At 39.1% G+C, this 14,081-nt stretch overlaps 1 protein-coding gene across 14 annotated transcripts in view; it reads right to left on the bottom strand.

Annotated features, from left to right (window-relative positions):
* The window catches only part of MAST4 (microtubule associated serine/threonine kinase family member 4), a 574,487-nt gene that overhangs the window by 65,204 nt on the left and 495,202 nt on the right, over window positions 1-14,081 (bottom strand). For all 14 annotated transcript variants that reach the window (XM_067031060.1, XM_067031065.1, XM_067031056.1 and 11 more), the window contains 2 exons: window positions 10,374-10,443; window positions 4,314-4,392 (listed from right to left, as the gene is read on the bottom strand). In XM_067031060.1, coding sequence (XP_066887161.1) covers window positions 4,314-4,392; window positions 10,374-10,443 — 149 coding nt within the window. The remainder of the gene's footprint in view (window positions 1-4,313; window positions 4,393-10,373; window positions 10,444-14,081) is intronic.

Below are 14,081 nucleotides of genomic sequence, written 5' to 3'. Positions count from 1 at the left end.
ACACTAAGAGCCCACGTCATAAACACTGCAGCATCACAATGCAGTAACTAGAAATTAATGACTGAAGCTTAAAAGTATCCTTATACCTTGAAATTATAAAACACCTTCTAAGTAGATACTGAGATAAACAGGATTTTTTACAGTGTAATGAGATTATTTTATAAACTATAAAAATGAGAACACTCCTAGAAAGACTTATGAGGTAAACCAAAGCTCTACTCACAAAGTACAGGTATAGTCTTAAATACTGTCACTACAAAGAAAGAAATAAAACACACATAAACTAAGTCAACTCAAGAGATCAGTAAAAGAATAAGAAAATCAATGCCAGCAGGAGAGAAGCAGCAGCGATAAAAGCAAAGATGATGAAATGAGCAAACAGAAAAAGAGAATTAAGGATTTGTACATATGTCTCAAAGGTAAAGCAATGTCCACAATTCTGAATCCAAGAATTCAAAACCCCAAGACCCAGAAGTTTGTTCATAAGTATACAGTAATCCTGTTTGGTGGCAAAGCATTCATTGAACTGATGGAAAGCTATTTAAAATATGTATTTAATCCACTTAGGATGAATGTTGATTCAGGTTGCTGCAGAAATATTAATGTAGTTGATTCTGAGCTGCTGACCCAGTTGCTGCTGAGCTGTTATGTACAGTACAGGGAGGATCATGTTACCTTTCTAAAATGTGAAAGTTAATTCCAAAAACACATCAGGCTCAAGAGTTTCACATAAGGTGCTACGGACCCGTGCTTGCACGGCAAGGACACAAGCTACTTCAGGAGGGAATGGGTACGAGGGACTTTAGTTGTATTTTAATGTTTAATTTATTTTAAAAGTTTATTTAACAAAATGCTGTAGCAAATACAACAAAATATTAACGTGTGCTAACTCTAAGATGAAAATTTTGTGGTTATACCATATACAGAACCATACAACTGAACTCCATAGGGAATATGCTCTGGGCTCACTGATGGGGATATGTTAAAATGAATGAGGAGGTGGGATAAGTAAGTATTAGAGAAGTGAGAGGCAAGGGGCTTCTCTGGGGAGAGAGCTTCTCTCCTCTCAGTTGGAACAAACAAGGTGTAAATGGGAAAAGGGTGACACCGAACCCAAGCGACGCCGAGATGAGTTTATGGAACTGGGAACAACTGTAGGCTCTCCAAATGGCCCAGGGATTCAAAAGGTACCAAACAGGGCCCCCAAAATGAGTCAATAATGGACACCAGAGAAGTCCAGGGGTCAGTTTCAGCAGAGGTCAGGAACTCAGAGGAGAACTTGTGAGTCCAACAGAGGCTGCAGGTGTCATCCTCAGGACCTCATATACTTACTGAAAAGATACTTCTGCTGGTCAACGCATCCTTGGAATGGCACTTTTACTAGAGTTTCAAGAATTAGTTCGGGAATTTCCCAATAAACTGAGTCCCATGACTTTATATTTCTAGTATGTTCTCTAAGTGTGGTGCCAGTTTGTCTCATCACTAGTTCGCATATGACTTCTGACTACATGAAAAATCAAACCCACTTTCAAAGAGTGAAGATTTACAGGAAAAAACTGTGCTTCTAGTTCTCAAGGCAATCAGAAGAGTTCCCCCAAAATGTTCTGAGTAATGGTATCATTCAAATAAACATTTAGTCTCTCAAGATAACCATTTTGCAAGGGACAGTATCCATATGCATGTGTAATTTTCCACTTGTTATTTATTAAAAGTAATATTATTTTATAGTCATACCTCGTATTTATGGATATTTATTTTTGTATTTCCATTCTTTCCCTCAGCAGAAAATAATCCACCTGGTAAGAAATACATGGGAGATGTCCTCCTACTGCTTCAATTCCATATTACTTATATTCAAATGAAAAATTATGTTCTGAATATTAACTTGGAAAAGCTCTGCAAATTAATTTTAACTACAAAATTTGAAGTTTAGAGAAGCTGCAATAGTAAATATTCTGTGGAAGGACTGATTAACTTCACATGGCCAAATCTTTCCAATTTCAGAATAGAGCATTTTAACACTTGCGAATTTTGCAGTTTCCGTAATATCCAAAGGATCAAGACATGGCTTTTACCTTTCAGTGTTAGCAATTCTGGAATTCAGCTAACAACAATTATCTGTAAAACTTAAGCTGCATTTTCAAAGTGTCTGTAACTTATTTGTACGTATTCTGTGTTTTCATCTTAAGAAACAACTAAAAAGCATTTCTAATTAGCTACATCACAACCAGTTAACCCAGAAAATGAGACTCTAAGAGTGATTCAGGTTAGATTCAGAAAAGAAGAAAATGCAACTCCTAAGCAGTTTTGCACAATGTTCGCCCTCATATATGAAGGGCAAGAACAGAAAGAAACTGGGGGAAATGAGAAGCAGCATTTTAGATTTTCTATTAGCATTTTTATCAATAACCAATATGGAGAAAAAATAGCCGAACTTCTGGGCAACAGAACCCACACTCCACAGATTTAACAGTTCCTTTGGTCTTTTGGTAAAAAGGTTAATTCTGAAAGTTAAAACTTGATTTTAAAGGGAAAAATAGGAATAAGAGATCAACAATTATATGATACTACCTTCTTCAATAAAATAAACACTTAAGAGAAAAGCTGCCCTACCTCTGGGCAGAAGCTGTTAGAAACACAGAATACATGTGTGTGACTAAAAATTGTCTCAGGAAGCTTTCTCTTCAGGCATATATCCAAGTCAGGGACAGCAGTGATTCCATTATGACAGATGGCCAGGTCAGATTTATTAATTATCAGGTTTGTTTTAAGAAATACCTTGTAAATTCCTTAAAAAAAAAAAAAAAAAGCCAAGCGCCTAGAACCCTTACTTGTATTCTTATTACTACGACAAGGGGGTTAGTAGACAACCTTTGGTTCATTCTTTGTGCCTCAGAGTTTTGATCCATAAAATGATGACAATAATGACAACCACATTACGAGGTATGTTTCTACAATTAAGCCAATGCGTTGTAAGTAGTGAGACTAGTACCTAACACACAATAAGTATTTATAAAAATATAATTTCCAAAGTAATTTGTGCCAAATGGGGTCCAATTCTATGTAGCTCACCTTTGCTTTTTAGATTCATTTTTTAAAATAACGTATGATTTCCTAGAGATGGAAAGAAGAAAGATCTGTGCTCTCCCCTATTTTTCTTGCAAATGAGAAATTTCTGTATCCAAACTATAATGAAACTTGACTGAAGGGCAAAGCAAGGTGATACAGTAAAAATAAAAAGGACTTAGAGTCAAGGAACATGATACACATTTGAGGCATGGGGAGGACTCAATGAGAGTATGTATGAGTAAGCCACAGGGGACAAGTACTCTGTTTACTGGTGGTTGGGTTCTAATTGGAGACACTTAGGAGTCTAGGGAAGAACACCACTTAAAATTTGAAAATTACTCTTTTTGCCTCTTGGTCAATCAATTTCAGCATTCATTTTCACACTGTGGCGGCCCATGCTTTCAACATCTAAAATATGTGTATAACTGAGTCACTTTGCTGTACAGCAGAAATTAACACAACATTGTAAATCAATTATACTTCAATTTTTAAAAAGATAAATAAATAAATAAAGCTCTGTGGAGACAAATATCCTACAACATCACTAATTTAAACTGAGAAAGCATGTATCTGACCCACTGAATCACTTGTAGTAATTGCTAGGGCTCCTGTTGAAATATTGTAGTTTGCGGCAAGAGTATCCCTCTTCCTCTATCCTATTTTCATTGTTTCAACTTGTCTCTTTATTGATCTTAATCTACTACTAATCTTTTTTTTTTTTACTAAGTTTTCTAATCTCTCCTTAAAAGAAAGTTCTTATCCAGAAGGCACAGATTTAAGGCTTGCCATTCTTTTTTCTTTGAATGAGAAAAACTAAAAAAAAAAAAAAAAAAAAACAAACAAACAAAAACCTCTGCATATAAGCCACACAAGAAAAAAACGACCCAGGCCATCAAAGTTCAATGGCATTTTCAGTACTAATACCACTGGTGTGGAACCAAAGCAATGAAACCAGATTGTGTTTCCTCCTCCCACCCAAAACACCAAATGGTATGAAAAAGAAAGCTCCCAGTCTCCTCCCAACTGGTGATCCGGGGACTCACTCAACTTGTGCATCATAGTTTAAAAGCTTACAGCAAAAAATATGTCCTTTTAACGTTTGTCAGCTCATCATTTGATGTGTTGCCTACTCTGAGGGGCAGACATGCAGAATTTATCCTCTCCTTCCTATCAGGAAGCACCCAGAGAAAGCACTGCCTGTGTAAGAGCTCTGGAGTGTGAGAGAGGAAAAGTCGGGCACTTACAGAGACCGTGGAGCTGGGCGTGTTTGTCCCATAGCCAGAGGAGGGGAGAGAAGCCAAGGACCAGCGGCGTCCATCAGTCCTGGTGAGAAAGTGAGATTAGCTTAGGCCAACTCTGGAGTACGGTTACATGGGAACCCCAGGGAAACCGAGTATTTTTAGTTGAACAAATGACACAAACACAGTCAGTGAGGATGTGGAAATGTTCAGCAAGGGCCAGAGTAAACAAACATTATACAGCAGGTTGACTTTTATTTAAAGTGAATCAATACACCCAAACAAGTAGAAAGTGAATGGGGTGATCCATATTATTGATCTCTCACTAATACACTTTGACAAAATGAATACCAGGGTAACTACATTGGTCAGACTCAGCAGATTCAGATGAATAAAAACAGAGAGGGAGGAGGAAAAATACGCTTATCTGGAAACTGATAACCGGGGCCGTGATCTTTGGAAGGGCCTGAATTCCGGCATGGTACAGGAGCCTGTGGGGACTTCCATTGCATCCTCAAGACTTTCTGCTTATTATTTTCAAGGGAGCAGTCCTACTCATCACACCAAGGGGAGAAGGGATCAGGGGGCTCAAGACCAGCTCAAGCCTTAAGTGGCAAATAATTTTAGCACTAAGAAAGCGACTGACCTTGTGCACGGAATCTCTTAAGAGTTATTATACCTTCTGACACGACCTGGCTTTACAAAGTGTCCCAACAAAAGCCTCTTGCGGGGTTTATGAGTATGCAGGCCAGCTCTAGCCAGTGAGAGGGAGTGAAGAATGAAAATTCTCCACTAGTGATAGAACCTAATGCAAAGAGTAAGGTTACCTGCCCTAATCATAGAGGCAAACCTGTCAGGAGTCTTAACAGAGTAAGGTTTTTATCTCCGAGTCATAACAGGATGGATAGCTTCTGGGTTGAACTCTGGCTGTGAATTACAGTCATTACAAGGGTCTCAGGTGAGTTGCTGAAGTAGTAAAGACAGCACTGTCGCTAAGGCAAGGGGACACCAGAAAGACAATTTTCTGAAATCTCTGGCATTCCAGAACCATTAATTTACTAGCAATTTTGAGTGGACTATGCCTTCAAAATCACATAACAGTGTGAAAACAAATATACACACATTTGCCATGAGGAATACAGGAAACACATACTTTTATAAAGAGCTCTACTGCTTTCTTAGATGCAGGATCATATGTAGACTTTTTGTAACTCATGATTAGATTAATTTACCAAATAAGAGACAAGAGTAGACCAAATTTACAACATTCACAATAAGTTGAAGTCAGGGAATTCATCAGCATTCAACTTGAATTTGAGAAATGTCACAATCAGATGTTTATGTAAAAAACTGACATTTTACCCTAAATTATAGTCAAGGGAGAATACAATCATAGGTCACCAGGGATGTTGCCTCCAATAAATGCAAATGGTCCACAAAGACGAAATGGAGAAATTCAGGTGGACAAATCACAGAAGTAGTACAATGTTAAGATTTTAGTAAAATTTACCTGTCGTTTCTGTGACCACGATTGGAGTACAATTGAATCAAGTATGTTTTTTTTTTTAAGAAAAAGAAGCAAAATAAGATGTTTGTAAATATACCAGATAAAAGGAATGAAAAGAAATAAATCACATGTTCCCTAGAAATAATTTTATACTACTGAAAATGTTAAAAGAAAATAACTCTAAAAACATGCTTATAAAGACATCTGACCATCAATTAAATGGACACAGGTTGGTTCTAGTTTATTTGCCTAATTATTAAAGACTTAACCCATTCCTGGACTTTCTATTTTAAACACCTCCAATTTTTAAATGGACTTGTTCAGTCCATTTAATAGCAATTATCAGAAACTAGTCTCTGGAAAGAGTGAGAGACACAATTTCCCCCACCATGATTTTGCTTTGTGATTCCTTAACTCTCCTTTCCCTCAGGTATCAATGAACATATTTCAGATGAATGAACAACTCCAAGAGGAGACATGTTCTTATTAGTTCTGAAGCATAAATTACATTTGCTTACTCTGGAAAACACACAACTAGAAAGATGTTTAAACAAGAATAAGCTCAGTACCCTGTGCAGCCACGGACCAGAAATAAGTTATGTCTCATAAAGTTCCCTAAGTTGTCCGTGCCTATTTACTCAAATGGAACACAAAGGACCATTGCATTTTCATTACCATGACAACCGCACGTCAGAAATTCCTATATATGGTATATACAGTGCTTAAGAGAGAGCATGCCCTTTTTTGAAGAAAGCTATCACGCAAGTATAATTTGGATCCTACTAACAATGTTCTCTTTTCTTTGCAGCAGCTACCAGTAAAATGTTACCTGAAAACAAGAGTACATTCTTGCCAAACAAGGCTTTTTTGAAAGAGTGCTTTCTTTGTGGGTGGAAATCTTACTGTTACACTAAATGAAAAAGTAAGAAGGGAAAAACACCTGATGGGAACACAGGATACAAAGAGATTGGCAAACAAAAAACAAAAACAAAACCCCCCCAAAACCAAAAAACCCACATCATTTTAACAGTAACCACAAAAAGTTAGATTCATACCGTATACAACAAAGGAGGTATACAACAAAGGAAGAAAGAAAAGTCCCTATTACAACTTATGAAGAGGAGGAAGATTTCTTTGGTTTTTTGTTACAGTTATCTGGTGTGAAACATTTTATGGTCTAGTTGATATTGGAACAAGATGAACTACGCCATATAATGCAACCAGAGTAACTCTGCCCACCAGTGCTCAACAAGTGTCTCATGACCTGACCTCTCAGCAGGCAGGTCTGTTCCAGTAATTTGCTTACGGAAGTATACTCTGAGATTTAATCTGATAAATAACAGCTAGACAGCTAGGAGACATCCACAACAATTATTCAGGGCTCTCTCTATATTTCTTTTTTTTAATTAAAAAAAAAATTTTTAATTTATTTATTTTTGGCTGCATTGGGTCTTTGTTACTGTGTGCAGGCTTCTCATTGCGGTGGCTTCTCTTGTTGCGGAGCACAGGCTGGAGGCGCATGGGCTTCAGTAACTGTGGCACATGGGCTCAATAGCTGTGGCTCACGGGCTCTAGAGTGCAGGCTTAGTAGTTGTGGCGTACGTGCTTAGCTGCTATGCAGCGCATGGGATCTTCCTGGACCAGGGCTCGAACCCGTGTCCCCTGAATTGGCAGGCAGATTCTTAACCACTGCGCCACCAGGGAAGTGCCTCTCTATATCTCTAAAGAAAGTGAAAGCAACTTATGTTACCTAAACCTCTACAACTTCTGGGGAAGGCAGAACAATGTCATTACCTCCATTTAACCACCACCAAGGAATAAAACATTAAGTAACTCCACAATCAGATGGATTGTAAACCAGCATGATCACAGTGATCAGCAAATTACAAAATATGTTTCCTTGCTCCAGACAAAATCTACTACACTATGATGCTCATTTTCATCCTTTTATTTTAACTCAATACTAAAAAATTAACTTGATAATTTTGCTCGCAAACACCTACTAGATAATATGGAAAGCAAGTGTGTGTCATCCTATTTCCCAGTCTGAAATTCAGCGTTACAGGGGATGTCTACTGGGGGGTAAATTATCACGTTATAAGTAAGATCAGAAAAGATTAATAAGTCTGACCTTTATCCTGTCACCCAAGAATAATTTTTAAAATAGGACAATCTCTCCCCTCTGTTGGACTGAATATACAAAAATGATAAAATGTGGGATTCCCCAAATGGCATTACTTCCTAAAGGCTCAGAAATGCATGCCAAATGGTAGGGAATGGAGACCCATGGAATTTCCATATTTCTTGAGTGAAAATCAACTTTAAAATGGAAGAGAAAGATGCCTGATGTCAAATAAACATAGGTCAATTTGAGTTTGCATAGCAAACACAGGGTTCTATTTACTTGAATAAAAGTTCAAAAAGATGATCACTCATGTCCTAATCTAAATTAATGCTTTTTGAAGAGTGTGGAGGAAGTTCCATCTGGAAATTCCTGCAAAATGAACCAGAGGTCTCCTGTGATAATCTTCTGTTACGGTTTATGGTTTATTTGTCAAAAATTAACATGCCTAGGGGGTTGTGTATTTTTTTTTGTTACAGCATAGAAACCAGATTCATCTGTCCTCTAGTCAGCCACTTAATTATTAGATTCTCTTCATTTTTATAAATCTGGCAGGATTGAAAGACTGATTTCAGTCACGTTTAAATGTGGGCTATAATGAGATCTGCATTTTCTTTCTACTTAAAGTAATTAAAGGCATTCCCTTTTTAAGAGAAATGTATTTTAAAGACTATGGTATGTTCTCGTTTTTAAAATCAGTTTTTATAAGGTTTCCCTTTTCACTTAGAATGGTACCACCACAGTGAATTAATTTTCATTAGGCAAACAAACACAGCCTTTGTGAGACCAGTTAATTGTCACATTTTCTTTATGGTGATTAAAATGAGCACTGAAAGTATCAAAGTTGGAATTGGGGAAAATTGGGGTATGGGTCTCAGGAAGCTCCTTAGAGATCTATCACTTCTTAATTACTCTTGTGTCCTCCCTATGGTGGAGGCCTGGTATACATAGGCATTTACCATATGGTGGGGAATGTGTGATTTTACAAGAGAATCTTAATTATCAGGAATTCTGAAAACGCTGCAAGCAGATCCTTTTCTCTGGATTTAGTTATATAAAATGCACTGAATGCTGACAAATGACAGTGAAGACGCTGCAGGTTTTGCTCGTTAGTAACATGTGTTAAATCTATTTTTTTAACCTACCTATGTGTCTTAATTAAATGCTACTTTAATTCATTTCAAGGTATGATTAGGTGTCTGAAGAAAATTTAACAAATATCTAGGACAGGGACTTCCCTGGTGGCACAGTGGTTAAGAATCCACCTGCCAGTGCAGGAGACACAGGTTCGATCCCTGGCCAGGAAGATCCCACATGCCACGGAGCAACTAAGCCCGTGTGCCACAACTACTGAGCCTGAGCTCTAGAGCCCGTGTTCCACAACAAGAGAAGCCACCACAATGAGAAGCCCACGCACCACAATGAGAAGCCCACGCACCGCAATGAAGAGTAGCCCCCACTCGCCACAACTAGAGAAAAGCCCGCACGCAGAAACAAAGACCCAACGCAGGCCAAAAATATATATATATATAAAATATATATATATATTTAAAAAATATATATATATATATATACACACATACACACACACACACATATATATATAAACAAATATCTAGGACATTCAGACCATAAAATGAATTCATTCTGAATATGCAGAAACCTAGCTAAAGGGGCAATTTTGTTTTCCGTGTGTTTTTCCTGGGTGGAAGAAGGCAGGGTATACACTTGTTGAGAGGGATGACGGAACCCAGGAAGGTGAAGATTTGAATGTGACAGGGTGAAGTACACTAATTCCACACACAGAACACAGAAGAGGTGGCTGTGTAGACTCCTCTGACTGGGAGAAATCACAGTAGCAGATCCAGAACTGAAAAGGTTTGATAATAGATCATATGCCCACTGTCCTCTGAGCAACAATACTTTCTCATGACTCACTGACCCAGATATGAGACATACAACTTTGATATCTGGTGTCCAGTTCTAACTAAGATAGGAAGAGAAAACATAAAACATCCTCATACTCCTCAAATGATCTCAGGGAGATCACTGAATTGCTGGCTTGGTGCCCTCAAGGAAAGGCATCTTAGAGTTTATACCTTGTGATCCCAAGTAAGGTCATTTTTATCAAGAAAAAAAAAAAGGTATTTCAACAACAAAAACAATTGCACCAAGACATATAGGTGAATCAAGTCCTTATAATATAAGCTCAGATAATTCAGTAAAAATCTGTTGATCATCAAAAGCATGTATGAGACACTGCACTGGGGATGGGAGAAAAGGTGGAAATGGTTTTCTCCTGCCCTCAGTGAGAGCCCACCATCTAGGAAGGACCAAGAGAGGTACATATAGCTCTAAAGGGTAGTGGAGGGAGTGGGGTGGGGGAATGGGATTCTCCACGTAACACTTCATTATTCTACTCACAAGAAGTCCTTACCTCCGTGCAAATGAAAAATGCGCAGAGGCACTAGGGGAGAAGTTTCTTGGACTATCTTGAGGGCTATTTCCTGTAGAGAGAAAGAAGAAAGAAACTTGACATCATGACTTTGTTTTTGTATCTTTATCTACATCCCAAACCTTCTTCTCTTTAGTAGTAAGTTTCTGTACACTTTTGTAAAATGTCCATCTCCTCAAAAAACGTTTTACTTTTACTTGGAGCAGAGACAGGGGGTCCGCTTGAGTTCCAGCACAGCTTTCCAAGTGTGTGATATATGAATAAACAAACCTACATCACCAACCAGCAGTTTTCCATATATTTAACAACCTAAATATTTCAGTCCTACAGAATAATGAATATACAAATGTCCTGGTTCCTACTCTTCCAGATGTTAACATTTCCAACAGCAGGATGGATGGAGACGTATATGCTTCAATTGGGAGGGTGAAGCTTTTTTTTTTTTTTTTGCAGTACGCGGGGCCTCTCACTGTTGTGGCCTCTCCCGTTGCAGAGCACAGGCTCCGGACGCGCAGGCTCAGCGGCCATGGCTCACGGGCCCAGCCGCTCCGCGGCACGTGGGATCCTCCTGGACCGGGGCACGAACCCGTGTCCCCTGCATCGGCAGGCGGCTTCTCAACCACTGAGCCACCAGGGAAGCACAAGGCTTTCTACTTTAAGGAGGCAGTCTCGATATTTTTATTTACAGAAACCGAAATAAAATTCTGAGTTCTCAAAAATGAATCCTCATATTTCAAAGTACATATTTTAAAGGGAGAAATGTCAGAAGAAGTCATAAAATACTGGGGAGAACCCAACAGTTCAGACCTATTCCTCAAATGATCCAGCTCTATCTCAACATGGCCTAGTGGCCCAGCAGGACTAACCCTTGTCAGTATTTTCTTCAATAGTCCCTCCGCTCCTAAGCAGCTGGGTGGCGACTGGCCAGGCAGCCTTTAAAAGCCACAGTCACACAGAGGCTGGCGGAGGGTGTCTTCCCCAAATGCTCTGGAGGCAGGTGGAGCACGGGTTGCTTACTGTAAGGTGGCAGCTCCTGCGGGACTTGCTACTTTCCCCATCAGAACATGTAACCTGCTACTGATCACTGAGAAAGCTTGGCAGGCAGCAGGTGAGGGGAGGTTCAGGGCACCCCAGACCACCCTGCTTCCCTCTGCATGTTTAATTAGGTTGGCAGAATTTCCTGAGGACCGGATGGGACTGTAGCTGGTGTAAATAAGGAGGTTAGGAAAGGCGGCAAACTAATCCTGTATGCTCTTGAAACACAGAAAATAAATCAAGAAGACATGTTTAATCCTTAACAACAAGCCTGTTGCCACATTACTGATTTCTTACCGGAAGTGACAATTGTAATTAGGGGTAAGGAATACAGGACGGCACCTTCAAGTCAGTACCTAGCTATAAAGGTAATTTATTACCTGTGTGCAAAAAGAATAGATTAATGCATTAAAGTGGATAATTTCGGTGTTACCTTGAGGACCTCTGGACTGGCTACACCTCTACTGAAATTTTCCAATTAAAGTTGCAGATTTTATAGTGATGGCATCAACAGATGCCGTTAAGTGTATGACAGACAGCACAATTAAAGCCATTTAACTGGGAAGTGCTGAAAAGCCCATTTCTTTATGGATAGAGAATCAAGAAGCATCTTCCCCCTGCAGCAATGAAATTTATCATGCCTTTGCATCTGTTGTTCCTTGGGCCCCTGGAGAAATGGATTCTGCATTTGTCATTCAGTAATCCAGGACTCTTTTTGTCCATTTATCTACACAGCTAAATTAAGTTCTTTGAACTTTTTCCAACAGCCTTCATTTCCCCTGCCGCCCCCAAATTAGTTTGTGCATCACTCTTCATATTCCTTAAAAGGTCTTGATTTCAAGATGGCTAGAAATCTTGTTTCTAAAGGGAAACAAATCAAATGCCAGAAATCTCCATGTCGATTTTGTTTTTATTTGGGAAAAAAAAGTTCGCTTTGCTCACACCCCACATAGAGCACACTACCAGTAAATTATAAGGAGAAACAAAACAATTGATTGAAGCCAAGGCATTCTGAGAACAATCCCTGCTACCCTATTCACTGAGAATAAATAATAAGGCCAGTGAAACTTGGCACCAAATTCTTAGCCCTGTGTTCTTTGTAAAGAGAACACTATATCGGGAGAATATATGAGATCAACCAGAACAACTAGAGAGAGCTAATTAAATGTTTCTAAGACTCTGAAGGAGGGAGAGACAAGGAATTACCTTAAAAACCTTTCACTTTTAGAGATTTTAAGGAGTGGTCCCCCAGGAAGCTATGTAACATCTTGTAATACATGGTGGACCATCACTTTGAGGATGAATGGGCAGAGATGGAGATACAGAGGTAGGTTAATTTAACTCTGCTCTTCAAACAAACAAACAAAAAACCCAGGGCTACCATTAACCATTTCTTATCTTCGGGTTTTGCCTTCCTATTCCATGCTGCCTTTCCAGGTACTTCCATTGACAATGGTCCTCAACTTCAAGCTATAGAGCCATTCCTATTACCTTACTAACCACAGATCTTTCTTCCTGTTTCATGTCCGACTGAAGAGCTAGTTGAAACGCAAATATATGCCCCCGCCATTATCACAAAGGCCCTTAAGTGCAATGGGATATTGGAGAAAATGAAGGTGGCATGAACTAGACTGATAATTCCTTAAGGACAAGAGACTATGGCTTAATTTGAGGTCAGTTCAGCATGCTGGAGATAAAGAGAAGGAATGGAAGGACTTCAGGAAGGGGACAGAATCAACCCAAACACAGCCGGGCAATGCAGTGGAGACAGGCTCTCTACAAGCAGGGAATTCAGACTGGTAAAGCCAATGAGTTGTGAACTACATGTATTGGTACTACCTAGTGGAAGGCTTTAAGAGATGTTTGGATGCAAGAGAGCTGCTAAGAGATTTTAAGCTGGCATGAGTATACCAAGTGGACAGAAGTGCTGCCAAGGAGAAGGAGCTAGATTAGGACATGGAAAGCCAATAGAAAGGATATTCTGGTGAGCAAACCAAGGGTAATTGGTGATGGATTAGAAATAAGTCATGAAAAAGATTACAGGCTAAAAGTGACTGAGGCTTCCAGTGTGAGTAGACTGTCCCATTAACAGGGAACTTTTAGAGAGAAGTGGGGTGGTATTAATAGTAGAAGAAAAGGGTAGATGAGTATTCTAGACATTTTTGTCATTTGTTACGGAAAATTCCTCTCTTTTCCTTAGGGAAAAATTAGAAGATTAGCAGATTAATTAGGCAGAAGTCAATCTCTCAGGTCTTTGTTCTTATTTGAAGTAAAAATTGATTTCTATGTTGTCTCTTAAGTCTTAGGGGTACTATTTTGTTATACAAAACAAAACTAATTTAGAACAGATTGAATTATAAAGCACACCTTATATAGTCTTAACTTAAGAGATGAGGACCAGACTGTGTGGACAGGCACAGCACTTCCCCAGGACAAGAAAGTAAGATGCATTGAAACCAGAGTCCTATAGTTGACCTTCACTGCTCACAAGCACTGCTCTCTGAATTCATCCACCCATCTGCAAAGCAGTACCTGAGAGACTCTCAAATGAAAACTGGTGCTAGTTAATTCTCTGCCCATATGTGCAGCACTTGCTTATAACACAAGTCCAGCTGTTCCCAGGGTTTTGCTGGCTCTTGGATGTTTGAGTGCCAT

This window comes from Kogia breviceps, chromosome 4, assembly GCF_026419965.1.
Source record: "Kogia breviceps isolate mKogBre1 chromosome 4, mKogBre1 haplotype 1, whole genome shotgun sequence".
Taxonomy (NCBI): Eukaryota; Metazoa; Chordata; class Mammalia; order Artiodactyla; family Physeteridae; genus Kogia; species Kogia breviceps.
Note: the sequence above shows the minus strand (reverse complement) of the source record. Positions and strands in the feature narration are given on the sequence as shown.